Source organism: Anolis sagrei, chromosome 3 (assembly GCF_037176765.1).
Source record: "Anolis sagrei isolate rAnoSag1 chromosome 3, rAnoSag1.mat, whole genome shotgun sequence".
Classification (NCBI taxonomy): domain Eukaryota; kingdom Metazoa; phylum Chordata; class Lepidosauria; order Squamata; family Dactyloidae; genus Anolis; species Anolis sagrei.
Window position 1 is genome coordinate 144,373,050 of NC_090023.1, and position 13,617 is coordinate 144,386,666.

The 13,617-nt window shown below is 44.8% G+C and overlaps 1 protein-coding gene across 4 annotated transcripts in view; it reads left to right on the forward strand.

Annotated features, from left to right (window-relative positions):
• Positions 1–2,431: 2,431 nt before the first annotated feature.
• TSC22D1 (TSC22 domain family member 1) overlaps positions 2,432–13,617 on the forward strand; it is a 76,691-nt gene continuing 65,505 nt past the window's right edge. For 3 of the 4 annotated variants that reach the window (XR_009631061.2, XR_009631063.2, XR_009631062.2), the window contains exon 1: positions 2,432–6,188. Coding sequence is in view for 1 of the 4 variants with exons in the window: in XM_060769250.2 (XP_060625233.2) it covers positions 3,364–6,188 (2,825 nt within the window). In the remaining 3 variants the exon portion in view is untranslated. The remainder of the gene's footprint in view (positions 6,189–13,617) is intronic. The other variant, XM_060769250.2, reaches the window with a different exon arrangement.

Sequence of the window (13,617 nt, forward strand, 5' to 3'; positions counted from 1 at the left end):
TAGTTTTCCATTCAATTTTCACCGCACCCATCCCAAGCCAGCTTCGTTGTGATTGGCTGTGACGTCAGCGAGCCAGGAGGAGATCCAATGAGGGCCTTGGTCCTGCTTTGGCCGCTCAGCCAATGAGGTGGAAGGGAGGTGGGCAACAGGGAAAAATGAAGAAATGACTAGGTGACTGGATAACAAATGACTGGTGTTTGCCAAGCGATAGCTTTAGGCTGTCCAGCCTGGCCAGGGTTATTGTCCCGATCTTTGAATTAACATTTCTGTCTGGACCCGAGAGGCCAGGTCCACTGTCTTATTGTCCTGCAATATTGGTTTCACTGATGAAGTTGAGATTGGTTTCAGAGATTGGGATTTGACACAGCAGGGGAGGCAGCGACAATCCCTGGTTCTTTGCAGATGGGGAGATGTCCTTTGTGTTGAGTGATTCAGTATATCCATAGACTCCATTGTTCTGGATGGCCTGGCCATCGGGCCCTCTGAGTTCCAGAAAAGGGAACCATTTACGTATTGTATTGTCCATGCAAATGGGTTTTGGTCAAGTCCTTTCTTTGGGGATTATTGGCTCAGGAAGTTTGGAGATTCCTATTATTATTATAACTTTATTTGTACCCCGCTAGCATCTCCCGCAGGACTCGATGCGGCTTACATAGGCCTAGGCCTCAAAACACAACATAACAATACACAACCTAAAGCAAATTCTAAAGCAAAGTGCTTCTAGGACTTTATAGAACTAAGATTACTGCACACCGCACACACTTTATAATCCTACATACCTCCTGCCACATCAGCACTTTTAATCTTGTACCCATTTTCTGGCCTGGCCCAGTTTTATATTGTCTTGATGTTTTGATGTATTGTTATTGCTGTTGTTTATTTCTGCTTAACTGTTTTAATTTGCACTAGGTATTGTACTGTTGTATTGTGTTTTGAGGCCTAGGCCTATGTAAGCCGCATCGAGTCCTGCGGGGGATGCTAGCGGGGTACAAATAAAGTTATAATAATAATAATAATAATAATAGGAATCTCCAAACTTCCTGAGCCAATAATCCCCAAAGAAAGGACTTGACCAAAACCTAGAGCAATGGCTACTCAGTGCTTTTCTGAATTTTTATGAACTCTCATGAACTTTTTAGGAACTTTTATGGACTTTTTGCCAACTTTCATGAACTTTAATAGACTGTAATGAATTCCCCTTGGATTCCTAGAGCAATGAGTTGCTGGCATAGTTCATGTAAAGGTCACTTTGCTTCATAATTTCTTACATAGCCATACATACAATGAATGGGGCATACCCAGAATTCATAGGGGAAGGGGAAGGCATGCAGGGTCCAAGGGGAATTAATTTCAGTCATCCCGAAGTCTATTAAAGTTCATGAAAGTTGGCAAAAAGTCCATAAAAGTTCCTAAAAAGTTCATGAGAGTTCATAAAAATTCAGAAAAGCACTGAGTAGCCAAAGTCCATTCATAAAAACAGGAGGAGCGATAGGGGATTATGGGATCATTCCAGCCTTGTGTCCTTGGCAAAACTATGAATTCCCTGGTTTTGAACTATCTTTTACAGAGTCTTGGGGGGGAGGGCATCACCTCTGATTACAACTGGAGGGAAGGATATTAGAGGCGAAGATGAAGTCCTTTGGCCACATCATGAGAAGAAAGGAAAGCTTAAAGAAGACAATGATGCTGGGGAAAATGGAAGGAAAAAGGAAGAGGGGCCGAACAAGGGCAAGATGGATGGACGGTATCTTTGAAGTGACTGGATTGACCTTGAAGGAGCTGGGGATTAATCTATGTGTGTTTAAGGGGCCATTAGACTCTTTTGTGCAAAGCAAGGCCGAGAAGGTGTCTGGAATATTCTGAAAGTTTTCGGTGTATTTTCAGAACCAGCCACTAGCAGGAGGGAAGGGAGAAGCAAGATGGCCTGCCTGCCTGCCTGCCATGTATCGCACGCGCCAGCCTGCGGGCCGAAGAGGAGGAGGAGGCGGCGAAAGTGAAGAGGCGCGCAGGCCTGGCTGTCTCCCTGGTCGCCAAACAAGCCTTGCTCTGTCCTCAGTGCCATCTCTGAGGGGCCAGGATGGGGAAAGGCGCCCTTACGCACTCCCCGGCGAGGCTAAAGCGGCAGCACTTCCCGTCCTCAGGGGGAAGAAGGGGGGCTCCCTCCCTCCCCCTCCCCCTCCCCCCGTCGCCGCCTCACGGCTGTCTGTGAGTGACGTTCAGGACCCGCTAAGCCCCGCCCCTTCTGGCCCTCTTATATGGGAGTTGTTCACGGCCCCCTCCCCCGCTGTGACTGACAGGCGCTCCTCCAATCAGCTCCCGGTTCCGTCGCGCACATGGCAACCGGTGTCCGGCAAAGCAGGAAGAAAGCCCGCCCCTTCCGCGATACGGAGGGGAAGGGGGGGACACACATAACGCTTCAGCCCGGTGCTTCGTTGGAGGCGCGTGACCCTGGCAGAAGCGGCGAGGAGTGTGGCCCCGCCGCCATTTCAGGAAAGGGCAACGCCCTCAGGCTCCCTCTTCCCCCGCCCCTCGCTGGCGAACGAGCACCCGAGCCAGGCCCCGCCCCCTCCCTCACCCTCACCCGCCTCGGGCATTTCCGCCGCTGGAGCCGAAGCTCTTCGCCCGCCGCCTGCCTCGCGCCAGACGAGTCCTTTATGTCTGCGTCCGCGCTGCGCCTGCGCCGCCAGCGCCATTTTTTTTTGCCGCCTCCGCCTCCCTCCCCCCGTTTCTGACTGACTCTGGAGCAGGGAAACCGCGAGCGAAGGGAGGAAGGGGCTGAGAGGAGGGAGAGAGAGAGAGAGAGAAGGCTCGCTGAGAGGAAGAGGAGGAGGCGGCGGCGCAGAGAGAGAGAGAGAGAGAGGGAGGAGGCAGGAGCGGCTGTGGGGCTGCGCCAGGCTCTCTTCCCCTCGTGCCTCCCCGCCCTCGGTGGGAGTCATGCCCCGCGCCGCGCGCTCCTCTTGCTGCTGCTGAGGAGTTGCTCTTGATGGGGAGGCGCCAGCGGGACTGCCGTAGGTACCTTCCGCCCAGGGCCCCTCCTCCTCCCCCCTCTCCCCTTCCCGGGAGGCTCCGCTCGGGGGCTTTCCCTGCTTCGGGGCGGCTCCTCGCCCCTTTCCCTCCTTCTCTCCTTCCCTCCCCCCCTTGGCGAGCCAGCTGCTCTGAACCGGGAACCTTAGGCGGGGAGAGGAGGAGGGGAGGGGAGTGCATGGCCGGGGCCTGAGAGGCGGCAGGGGCCTGGGCGCGCGCGCCTGAGAGAGAGAGAGCGCGAGGGAGAGGGAGTAGTGCGTGGCGTGTCGCGCGCCTCCCTCCCTCCCTCCGCCCGCCATTCTGGGGAAGCGAGCTCCTTAAAATAGCCCTTGTCGTCCAATGCACCACCACCAGCCTGACTCAGCGGCAGACAGTCCTAGTGGGGGGAGGAAGATGGCGCACCCGGCGATGCTCCCTCGGAGGGGGAGCGGCAGCAGTAGCAGCAGCGGCGTCGCCGTGGTGGGGCCGGCCCTAGAAGACCTCCCGCCCCCGCTGCTCCTCCAGCCACCGCCTGCCGCCGCCGCATCCTCCTCTGCCTCCCCTGCTGGGCCGCAGGGGCCCCCGCCCCCTCCGCCACCGCAGAGCCTGTCGCTGCCCTCCCAGCCCGGGGCCCCTCCGGTGCCGATGCCTCTCCCTCCGGCGGGGCAGGCCGGGGCCCAGATGAAGAAGAAGAGCGGCTTCCAGATCACCAGCGTGACCCCGGCCCAGATCTCCGCCAGCCTCAGCTCCAACAACAGCATCGCCGAGGACACCGAGAGCTACGACGACCTGGATGAGTCCCACACCGAGGACCTCTCCTCCTCTGAGATCCTCGACGTCTCCCTGTCCCGGGCCACAGACCTGGGCGAGCCTGAGCGCAGCTCCTCTGAAGAGACGCTGAACAACTTCCAAGAGGCCGAAAGCCCCGGGGCCGTCTCCCCCAACCAGCCGGGCCTCCCCCAGCAGCAGCAGCACCCCCCTCCGGCCTTGCCTCATGCACCCCAGCAGCAGGGCATGGCGATGAACGGGAGCGTTCACCCGCCTCACGGACACCATTTCCACCACCACCATCACCACCACCATCATGGGCATCACCACTCCTCGCATTCTGGGGCAGCTGGCCCAGTCGCCCCATCCAGCCCATCCTTTCGGAAGCTCTCTGCAGCTGGGAGCACTGATGGGGCCTCTGCCACAGTGGCGTCTGTGCCTATTTCTGCTGCATCATCCACTGGGACACCTGCAGCCACCACCGTCTCTCATTTCCGTGCTGCTGGAGTTCCTTCTGCTGCTACCAGCACATTTGGTGGTGTGGCCAGTGGCGGGCCTAGCATGGTGAGCGGCGTGCCTGGTCATATGCATAAGAATCTCAGTAACATCCCAAGTACAGGTGGGGGAACCCCTCTGCCTGGAGCAAGCAGCAGCGTGAACGTGGCTGTCCTGAGTGGGGTCAGCAATGGCACGAGTGCTTCCTCCGGTAACTCTAGCAATCCAGTTGCCGGAGCAGCACCTAGTCACCTGCAGCCCGCAGCCAGCACCTCGAGGTTTAGAGTGGTGAAACTGGATTCTAGTTCAGAGCCTTTCAAGAAAGGCAGGTGGACATGCACAGAGTTCTATGACAAAGAGAACCCTGTCTCCCTCGCGGAAGGAGTAGCTGCAGTCAACAAAGCCGTAGACACTCTGAAACAAAACCCTCTCGAAGGGACTTCTGAAAGGGAGAGTACCAGTGGGAGCTCAGTGAGCAGCAACGTAAGCACGTTGAGTCACTATACGGAAAGCGTGGGAAGCGGAGAGATGGGAGCACCTACTGTGATGGTGCAGCAGCAGCAGGCATTTCAAGGGGCTGTTTCTCAGCAAGTGGATTTTGGCGCCACTGGCCCTCAAGCTGTGCCAGCTCCCAGTATGCCCCAGAGCATTTCCCAGTCACAGCTTGCACAAGCACAGCTTCATCCTCAGGATGTGAATTATTCTCAGCTACAGCAAGGGGTCCAGCCCACTCCCTCAGCTGTTCCTCCTCCTGTGAATATCGTTGGTGGCCATCCGCAGCCTGCTATGGCACCGGCACAGCAGCTGCCATACACCCAACAATCATCCCAACCTGTGCAGGCTGTTCCAGTTGTGCCGCAATCACACCAGTTGCCGTACGGGCAAGGACAGGCACAGCACCCTCCACCACCTCAGCAGATGCCCATGCAGATGGCCCCAGGGCACATTCAGCCAGTGAATCAAAACTCTGTTACAGGATCTGTGCCAGATTACATGCAGCAGCAGCAACAACAACAACAGATGGTGCAAACCCCAGCTTCTTCTATGCAGACTGGTCCTCCAGTGGTGGGAACAGGTACGCCTGTCCCTGTTGCTCAGGCCCCAAGTGTGCAGCCTTCAGTACAAGCACACTTGGCAGTGGCATCCTCTCAGCCTGTTGCCCATGCCCAGACAACAATGCAGACCATTGGAGCTAGTGCTCAGATGATGAATGTTGGTCCACAAGCAAGTGTACCTCCTGTGGTGCAGCAGCCACCGCCTCCTGTTACAAACCAAATTACCCCTCCAGTGATGGCACAAAGTACTGCTCCTCCACCTTCTCAAGCCGTGCCCCCTGTTGCAGCAGGGATGATTCATCCAGGGCAGCAAGGCAGCACATCAAGCCTTGCTCAGCCATTGGTGATTGCACCACAGAGTACCCTACTCCAAGCATCAGAATCTCTTGCTCAAGGACTTGCTGGTCAGCTGCCCCCTGTGAGCCCGATACCTTCTGTTAGTGCTGTCCCTGCCCCAGGCCACCCTGCTGCCAATGTGTCCCCTGCTCCGATGAGTTTGGCTGCTTCAAAGAACATAGCACAGTCTTCTGGTGTGCAGAATGGGAACTTGGTTCAAAATGTGTCCCAGCCTTCGTTAATGTCAACTAGCATCAATTTGCCTATAGCTCCAAATTTGTCTGCACAGATACCACTGAACTCTGCCCAGTTTTCTGCACAGTCTCTTGCCCATGCAGTTGCGTCCCGTGCTGAAGAGGCCAGGCGCTCTACAGAACCCACCTTGATTGGCTTACCCCAACTTATCAGCGGTGAAGGCGGAGGAAGTACATCCTCGTCCATTTCAGATGGAGGCAGCAGCATGGCATCCTCTCTTTTCCCCTTGAAGGTACTTCCATTGACATCGCAGCTGGTTGATGGTGAGGATGAGAGGTAAGATCAGGCCAAAGGGGAAAAAGTGATATGTTGTAAACTGCTCTTATTGATTCATTGTCAAACAAATATAGTTTTATCATTACAGAATCAGTAACTTGTGTTAACAAGAACTTCTTTAGCTAATAATAGACAAGGGATTTTATGCCACAATGTTCAGTGCCTGTAGGATTTTGTTGGAAAGCTTGCGAGCGAAAAAGTAACGGAACCCTAAAGAATAGTTAATTATCACTCTGAAGGGTTAATGTATTTTTCTCAGTGTGTGAAACATTTTGTGAAGTGTTCACTGATTAAGGTATGGAAATGCACATCTTAATTGGGTAAGTTTGATGGAAGGACTTCTTTCAGTTCCTTGACTGCCATAATGTGATTAATCTGACTTTCTCCTTTTTCTCTGAATGGAGGAAGGAGGGTGAATGGTGGAAGGACTTCTTTCATTCTCCCTCACCTATGCAGACCATTTTAACATTGCTTTTCATGATCTTACCTTATTTTTCTTCCTTCTTTCCCAGCTGTTATTATAATGTAACTTGTAACAATCAGGCTCACTGACTTTCTTTTATAGAAGGGAAGCCTGGTAGTTTTGGATTTATGGAATCTTTTGAAAAATATGTTGGACTTGATGTATACAGACCAAATATAAATCCTATTTAAAATGGTTTTTAAATGGGTAGGGATAACTCAATTTTTACCTTTGCATATTCTTTCCTGTTTTGGAGCCTTTTGATCCGAATGCCTCATATTTTGCTTGTTGGTTTGTTTCAACAGATAATGGATTGGATCCATAGTTTAGGTTAGACATAGTGAAATCAATAGGCCATGAATAATTTGACCCATAGGTTTTAATGTCCCATCTATGTCCATTATTAAGTATGGATCTATCCCAGTTTATTTATATATAAAGTTCTTTGGTTTGATATTATTTAAGGCTTTGTTTCTCTTTAGTTTTCTCATGGTAACCTACTTTTGAAAATAGGAGAATCTGTCAATTGTGAAAAGCAGGCAGTATAATCAGGCTCATGGGGAGGTTTTTCTGATGATGAGGAATACAAAATTCCTTTTCAACTTGGAACAGCCATAATCAGAGAACATTTTTTATTCACTCAGAACAAAATAAGTATTTTAACTTTTGATGGAATCCACCACCAAACATTGCATCTTGCTCAAATCTTGCTGTGTCTGAGACTTTTAAAAACATATCCAGTCCTCTTCCTGAGCAGTTTTGGATAAAAACATATTTCGTTCTATGGGCATTTTAGACCAGATTCCAAGCCCACCTAGTGAGTTATCTTTGCAAGCAAGTATCTAAGTGTTGATTTCTTTCTTTAAAAGTTGCCAGCAAATTCTACTGCCTTTCATATGAAACATAACAAAAACCTATGACCATGGGAGCCTTGGGCCATTCACCTTCCATGACCAACGTATGACCTGAGGTTGGAACTCTCTAGAACTGGGTCACAGCCAGTATCTTAAAAAGCAGAAGAATGGGAACAGTTTGAAGCACATCAGGCTTCCACTCCCAGAAATTCTACTTTCCTGTTCATTTTATTTCAAAAATCCTGAGAAGGGAAGCAATCAATTGGGAATAAGCATAAAGCAGGAAATCCTCGTCCCTGTCATCCTTTAAAAATCCCAGTATCTATTTCTTGTAGGGAAACTGGTCTTCTGACACCACATCTGTTTTGCTTAACATGTAATTTGGGTCTGCTGGTTGTTGTTACTAACTTTCTTTATACCCTACCTTGTTCTCAAAACTAATACTCGGGTTATAGATATTGGACTGAATTGGGCTTTCTATTTAATTTAACTTGGTGATCTATAGGAATATTTTGAGGGTAATACAGTCATTATCATAACAGTCATAATAGTATCATATTTTATTGTTGTTTTCACTACCTAGAAATTATAGCATTGCTTCTAAATTAAGATGGCTGCCTAGTCTATTTGTATTTTATAAAATTATAACTGAATGAATAAATAAGGAAATGGTTCCATATTATTGATTAGTTTAGTGACCGATTAAAATCAAGGGAACTGAATGAGATATTGTGGGAATTCTGTGTTGGAGAAATGAATTAGAGTTCTTTACTGAACATGTATTTGGATCTAAATCCTTCCCATCTTTCCAAGGAGGTTGTGGTAACAGGCACTGAATTGTCCACTTTTCTGCTCTTAATGATTGTGAGAAGAGTAAGGTTAGAAGGGAGCATAAGAATGGTTACCCCAAGGAGTCATGAATGTGTCAATGGTACCACATCTGCCTAATCCAGTGCTGTCCAATACAGTATTATGGCCTTGTATTGTTATCTTCCTGCATTTGCAAACAAAAGGGCCTCCATTGAGATAGTTTTTGTGAGTTGAGACAAATTAGAATGCCTACCCACTTCTTATTGTCTACCCCTTGAGGAAGTAGGGTTATCAAAGATGGAATGGCGCCAACTGTTGTTGCTGGTACTAGCATAGTAATGACCTATCTGAGAGAGTGGGATAAGGAAATGTTGGTAAATTGTAGAGGTTAGCCTGTTGTTCCTCATTTGATTTCTATTAAGAGAAATCTCTAGAGCAGGGGTCCTCAAACTTTTTAAGCAGAGGGCCAGATCAAAGTCCCTCAAACTGTTGGAGGGCCGGATTATAATTCGAAAAAAACATGAATGAATTCCTATGCACACTGCACCTATCTGATTTGTAGTACAACCCCCCCCACTTAAAACAATACAATAATTAAAATGAAGAACAATTTTAATAAATATAAACTTATTAATATTTCAATGGGAAGTGTGGACCTGCTTTTGGCTGATGAGATAGGATTGTTATTGTTGTGTGCTTTCAAGTCATTTCAGACTTAGGTTGACCCTGAGCAAGGGCCGGTTAGATAACCTTGGAGGGCTGTATGCGGCCCTCGGGCCATAGTTTGAGGACCCCTGCTCTAGAGAGTGTTTTCAGTTCCCATCTTTGTCTTTCAGTTGTACCTGGTAGGGCAAACCTCTTCTGCTAGATTTCTGTACTTGGTGAGTACAGGAAACATTTCATTAATAGTCTTTTCATAATTGTAATGTGTATTTGGAAGAGCTTCAGGAATCACTGATGAAAGTCTACAGCAAGCAATATCTGTCCAGTGTTAAATTTTTCTAGATGTTTCTTCTGTCATTGGTTTCTTCAGGAGGTTCTTTTGGTTGAAGAGACCAGTGAAGTTCAGTTTCTTTTTTAGACTGATCCTCTTGTATGAAATGAGTTATGAAAACAAGGCATCTTTTTTCTGTGATGGGTGATCAAGTTCTACTCAAAGCAGTGCCAAATCCCATTGCAAGAGACCATTCTCTTGTTTTTCATCTAAGGACACCTATTGAAAATTGTGCTTTAAAACCTCACTACCTTACAATTGCTATTTGCTAGTTAAGACATTATGTTTAATGTTATCCAGGACTTTTTTTTTTTGTCGTGTCAGGAGCGACTTGAGAAACTGCAGGTCTGCAAGGACGTTGCCCGGGGACACCCAGATGTTTTTGATGTTTTACCATCCTTGTGAGAGGCTTCTCTCATGTCCCCGCATGAGGAGCTGGAGCTGATAGAGGGAGCTCATCTGCACTCTCCCCGTATTCAAACCTGCGACTTGTCATTCTTCAGTCCTGCTGGCACAGGGGTTTAACCCACTATGCCACCAGGAGCTCCTTACCCAGGACTGGGGAGATATATGATCAAGTCTAGCACTTTGTGTATTTTGTCTACGATAACTCTTTGGTCTAAAATGATACACAAGAAAACCTTGGAAACATCATTGGCTTAAATTGATTGGGCCAAATGAAACTTGTACATGTTGTAAGATATCACAGTTTTTTGAATTATTATTTCAAGATTTGTAATTTCACCCAGTTCCAATAAGACTGATAAAATTTGTTAGTTTTGACAGTGAGTTTTATATTGATTTTGACAGAAGCTTTGTAAATAAAAGAAAACCAAAAGGCAAATAAAAAACTAAAGGGAAAATATGTAAGAATACATATAACTAAACTAAATTAGAACAAATGCCTAACTGAATATTCTCAATAGCAATGAATACTTAACACACTAAAAAAACTAATCACAAAGTCTAATGGAAACAAATTGAAAGAAAGAATATATTGATCTTCTGTTATAGATACAAGTGAGAAACATAGTAGTATTAACCATATCCACAAATTATTACTGTTATATTTCTTACTGCTTAAGTCCAAAAATGGTTTCCCGCCATTCAAAAAACCATTAATTGGTTTATCCTTTAAAATCCATATTAATTTGGTAGACTAACACGGCTGCTTTAAGAATCTATTCTTTCATTCTTGGTGCTTCATTCTGTTTTCAGGTATTCATGATTCTGTTATTATATATTGAAGAAGTCCATATTTGCTGGGGAATTCTTTATCTGTAGTGCACAACAAAAACATTTTTGGTATCGCTTTTAAAATTAACATAGGAATCTTGACACCATTAGATTTCTACTTTTTCTGACATGTCCACCATATTTGAAAAAAGAGCCATTCTTACCTTAGGACTACCCTAAGACTAATTTTAAGACTTCTTGGAAAACATGTTTGAGTTGGATGTCATCTACTGTAAATATCATACACATTTTATTTTAGAATACTACCCAGAGTAACTTTCTCCCATCCATTTGAATATTGTGACCAAAGTTTTGGGTCCACCTTATATAACCTTTGTAGATTTGTCTTCTCTCTCTAATTTCAGATATCCATACACTTTTTAAAATTACATGTTTATCATCTTCACAGAGCTTTAAATTTATTTTCTCCAGATTCTTTTAGCTTGATTGAATCTCTCCTTCAATTGTAAATAAGCATACTAATTTAGATCTTTGCCTTCCTTATGAAGCATCTTTCTTGATTGCAGCAGAAGTGATGTTGGTTCAACTACAAAAGATCATCATAAAGCAAACTTCTTTTCTGAAGAAAGGTTTTCTGAAAAAGGTTTTTGGGAAAATGTTTTGGGTTTGCTCCATACTTGAATAAGCCTTCTTAAATTCAGAATGAGCCTTAACTTCAATGTACCAAAGATTACTATGCCTCCCAAATCTTAAGTTGTGACCTTCAAGTTCCAAAAGCCTCCCATCTTTAAGTAAAACCAATTACTTCAATAATCAAAACAATCATTCAAATACAGTATTAGTACATAACTGGGTGTTCTTGTTTTAGCATCATCTAAAATTTTGAATTTTATCTGGGTTTTATTGCTTGCCATGGAAATATACAAATTTATTTCTGCCATTGAACAAAGGGAATAATTTCTAATGATGGGTGTCATTTGACAATAGTATAGAAGCCTTGATCAAACATTTGCATTTATTACTGTAATTCCTTCCCATAGCGGATAGGTTTAACTTTTCTCATTTTTCTAACCCCCTTTTAATTTTGCTTTTTTGTAATTATTTTGCTTTTTTGTAATTATTTTTGTAATAATTATAATTTCTAAATATTTATTTACCACCTTAAAGTTGGAAATAGCAATTAGTTCATTTTATTTTTCTAGAATCATTTTTTTTGGTTAAGAGTTTTGCTTTATTACAATTTATTTTCAATCCAGGGCATTCCCAAAGGAACTCCCCCCCCCCCCCCCCCGAGCCTCTGTTGAGTCAAATGGATTTTGAATCATTATCATTAAATCGTCTGTGCATGCCCTCAGATTTTAGTGGTATTTTTGACCTTTATTGTTATCTTGTTTTATGTCTACAAAAGCAGCTTTAAAAGCAAAAGGTGAAATCCGCACATAGCTCTCTTTTGTAGAAATCAAAAATACAAAAAATTGCTAATTTGAAGCAAAATTTGGCAATGCCTTTCATGTAGAAAAGAAAAAAAAACGTGGAATCTGAAGAAAATAAGTTATTGAAGATCAAACATTAGGTGTTACCATTTTGCTAATTGTATTGACTGGATAATATAAGAGCTTTTGTATTTCACATATGCATAGATTTCAGAAGAAACCTTGTAAACCTGACAACTCCATTGTCACACATTATAGGTACCTTAAAAGTTATGTAATATAGTTATGATGGGGAATATGGAAAGGGAAGGATCCAACACTGGACCTCTGCTTGTGGAGGGCTGCACTCAGAACTCTCTTCATTGCAGTCCTTTGGGGCATATTCAGAATGGGAAACCTTCCCAAACTGTTTTTTGTGCAGTGTGGAGTGGTGTTGGGGGATGATAGGACTCCATTGTGACTATCAGCACTATGTTGGATTTTGCACTTGGTGATACAGTGGTGTTTACATAATGGAACAGTTATAAAGAAGATATCTGCAGCAATACAGTTATTTATCATGAGGGATTTTAAAATACTCATGAATTTTCAACTTGAAAATTCATTTAAATTTTGGAAGGAAATGATATTGTTCCAGTGTATTGATATTGTACAAGAGGATTTTGCTTTCACATATACTCATGGCAGTGCCAACTGGCCTTCTGGGGCAATGCTGTTGTGTTTGCCTGTCTGTAGAATAGTCCTCAACCTGGCACAGGTCATACAAAGAACCCAGATTTTGGCCCCAAAACCTGCCCTTGTCTTATACATAAAGTTGACATGTATAAGCAGTAATAGAAGTATGGATAAATGGTAAGTACTCTTTGGTAAATATGGGTAAAATATTGGTGAAGACAAATTAATTATAATTTGTTGGAGAATGGTGCGATAGAAATAACGTAAATAAAGAAATAATACATAAGTGCTAGCATATAACAAAACGTGTGCATTATGTTAGCAAACTTAAATCTTTCAATCCTTAGCAAACAATCCATACTTTACTTGTGGCTCAAAAATACCTGTTCATGAGTAGCGAGTTTCAGCAATTCATAGCATTTGCATACATCAAATCTGACACTCCTTTAAAATGGGAAAATTACCCTTTACATTTACTGCTTATGACATTTCTAGAATAACCTCACATATAGGCTTCTTCTAATTTTGTAGTGGCACCCTTCTGAATGTAAGGAGAAGTCCTTCTTAGATATGTAGTACTTTGCTAACCTCAGAGCTCAGTCATTGGTAAAGGGAGAGATTAAAGCAGGGGGAGGCCTTTATTCCACTCAGTTTTAATTATTCAGAGATGACTATGTGACACTTCAGACTTCTTATAAAGAGCACAGTGGAGTAGCAGCCAACTTGACAGTTTTGGGAAACTAAAAGATACTGACCTTCCGAGCATACTGTGAACATTTGGTTGAGTGAGATTATACTTAGAAAGTAAGCATCTCTTCTCAGCTCGTGTCCTGGAAGTTTGGTAGTACATTTTAATGCTTGAAACTTTTGCAAACTGAGTTCTAAAAATCCTAAGACACATTCTACAAAATTCTAAACAATATTCCTTTGTGTGTGTAACTTGAAAGTTACTTTTGCAGATTTTATTCTATATCAAGGATGGGAATGCAGAACTCAAGTGACT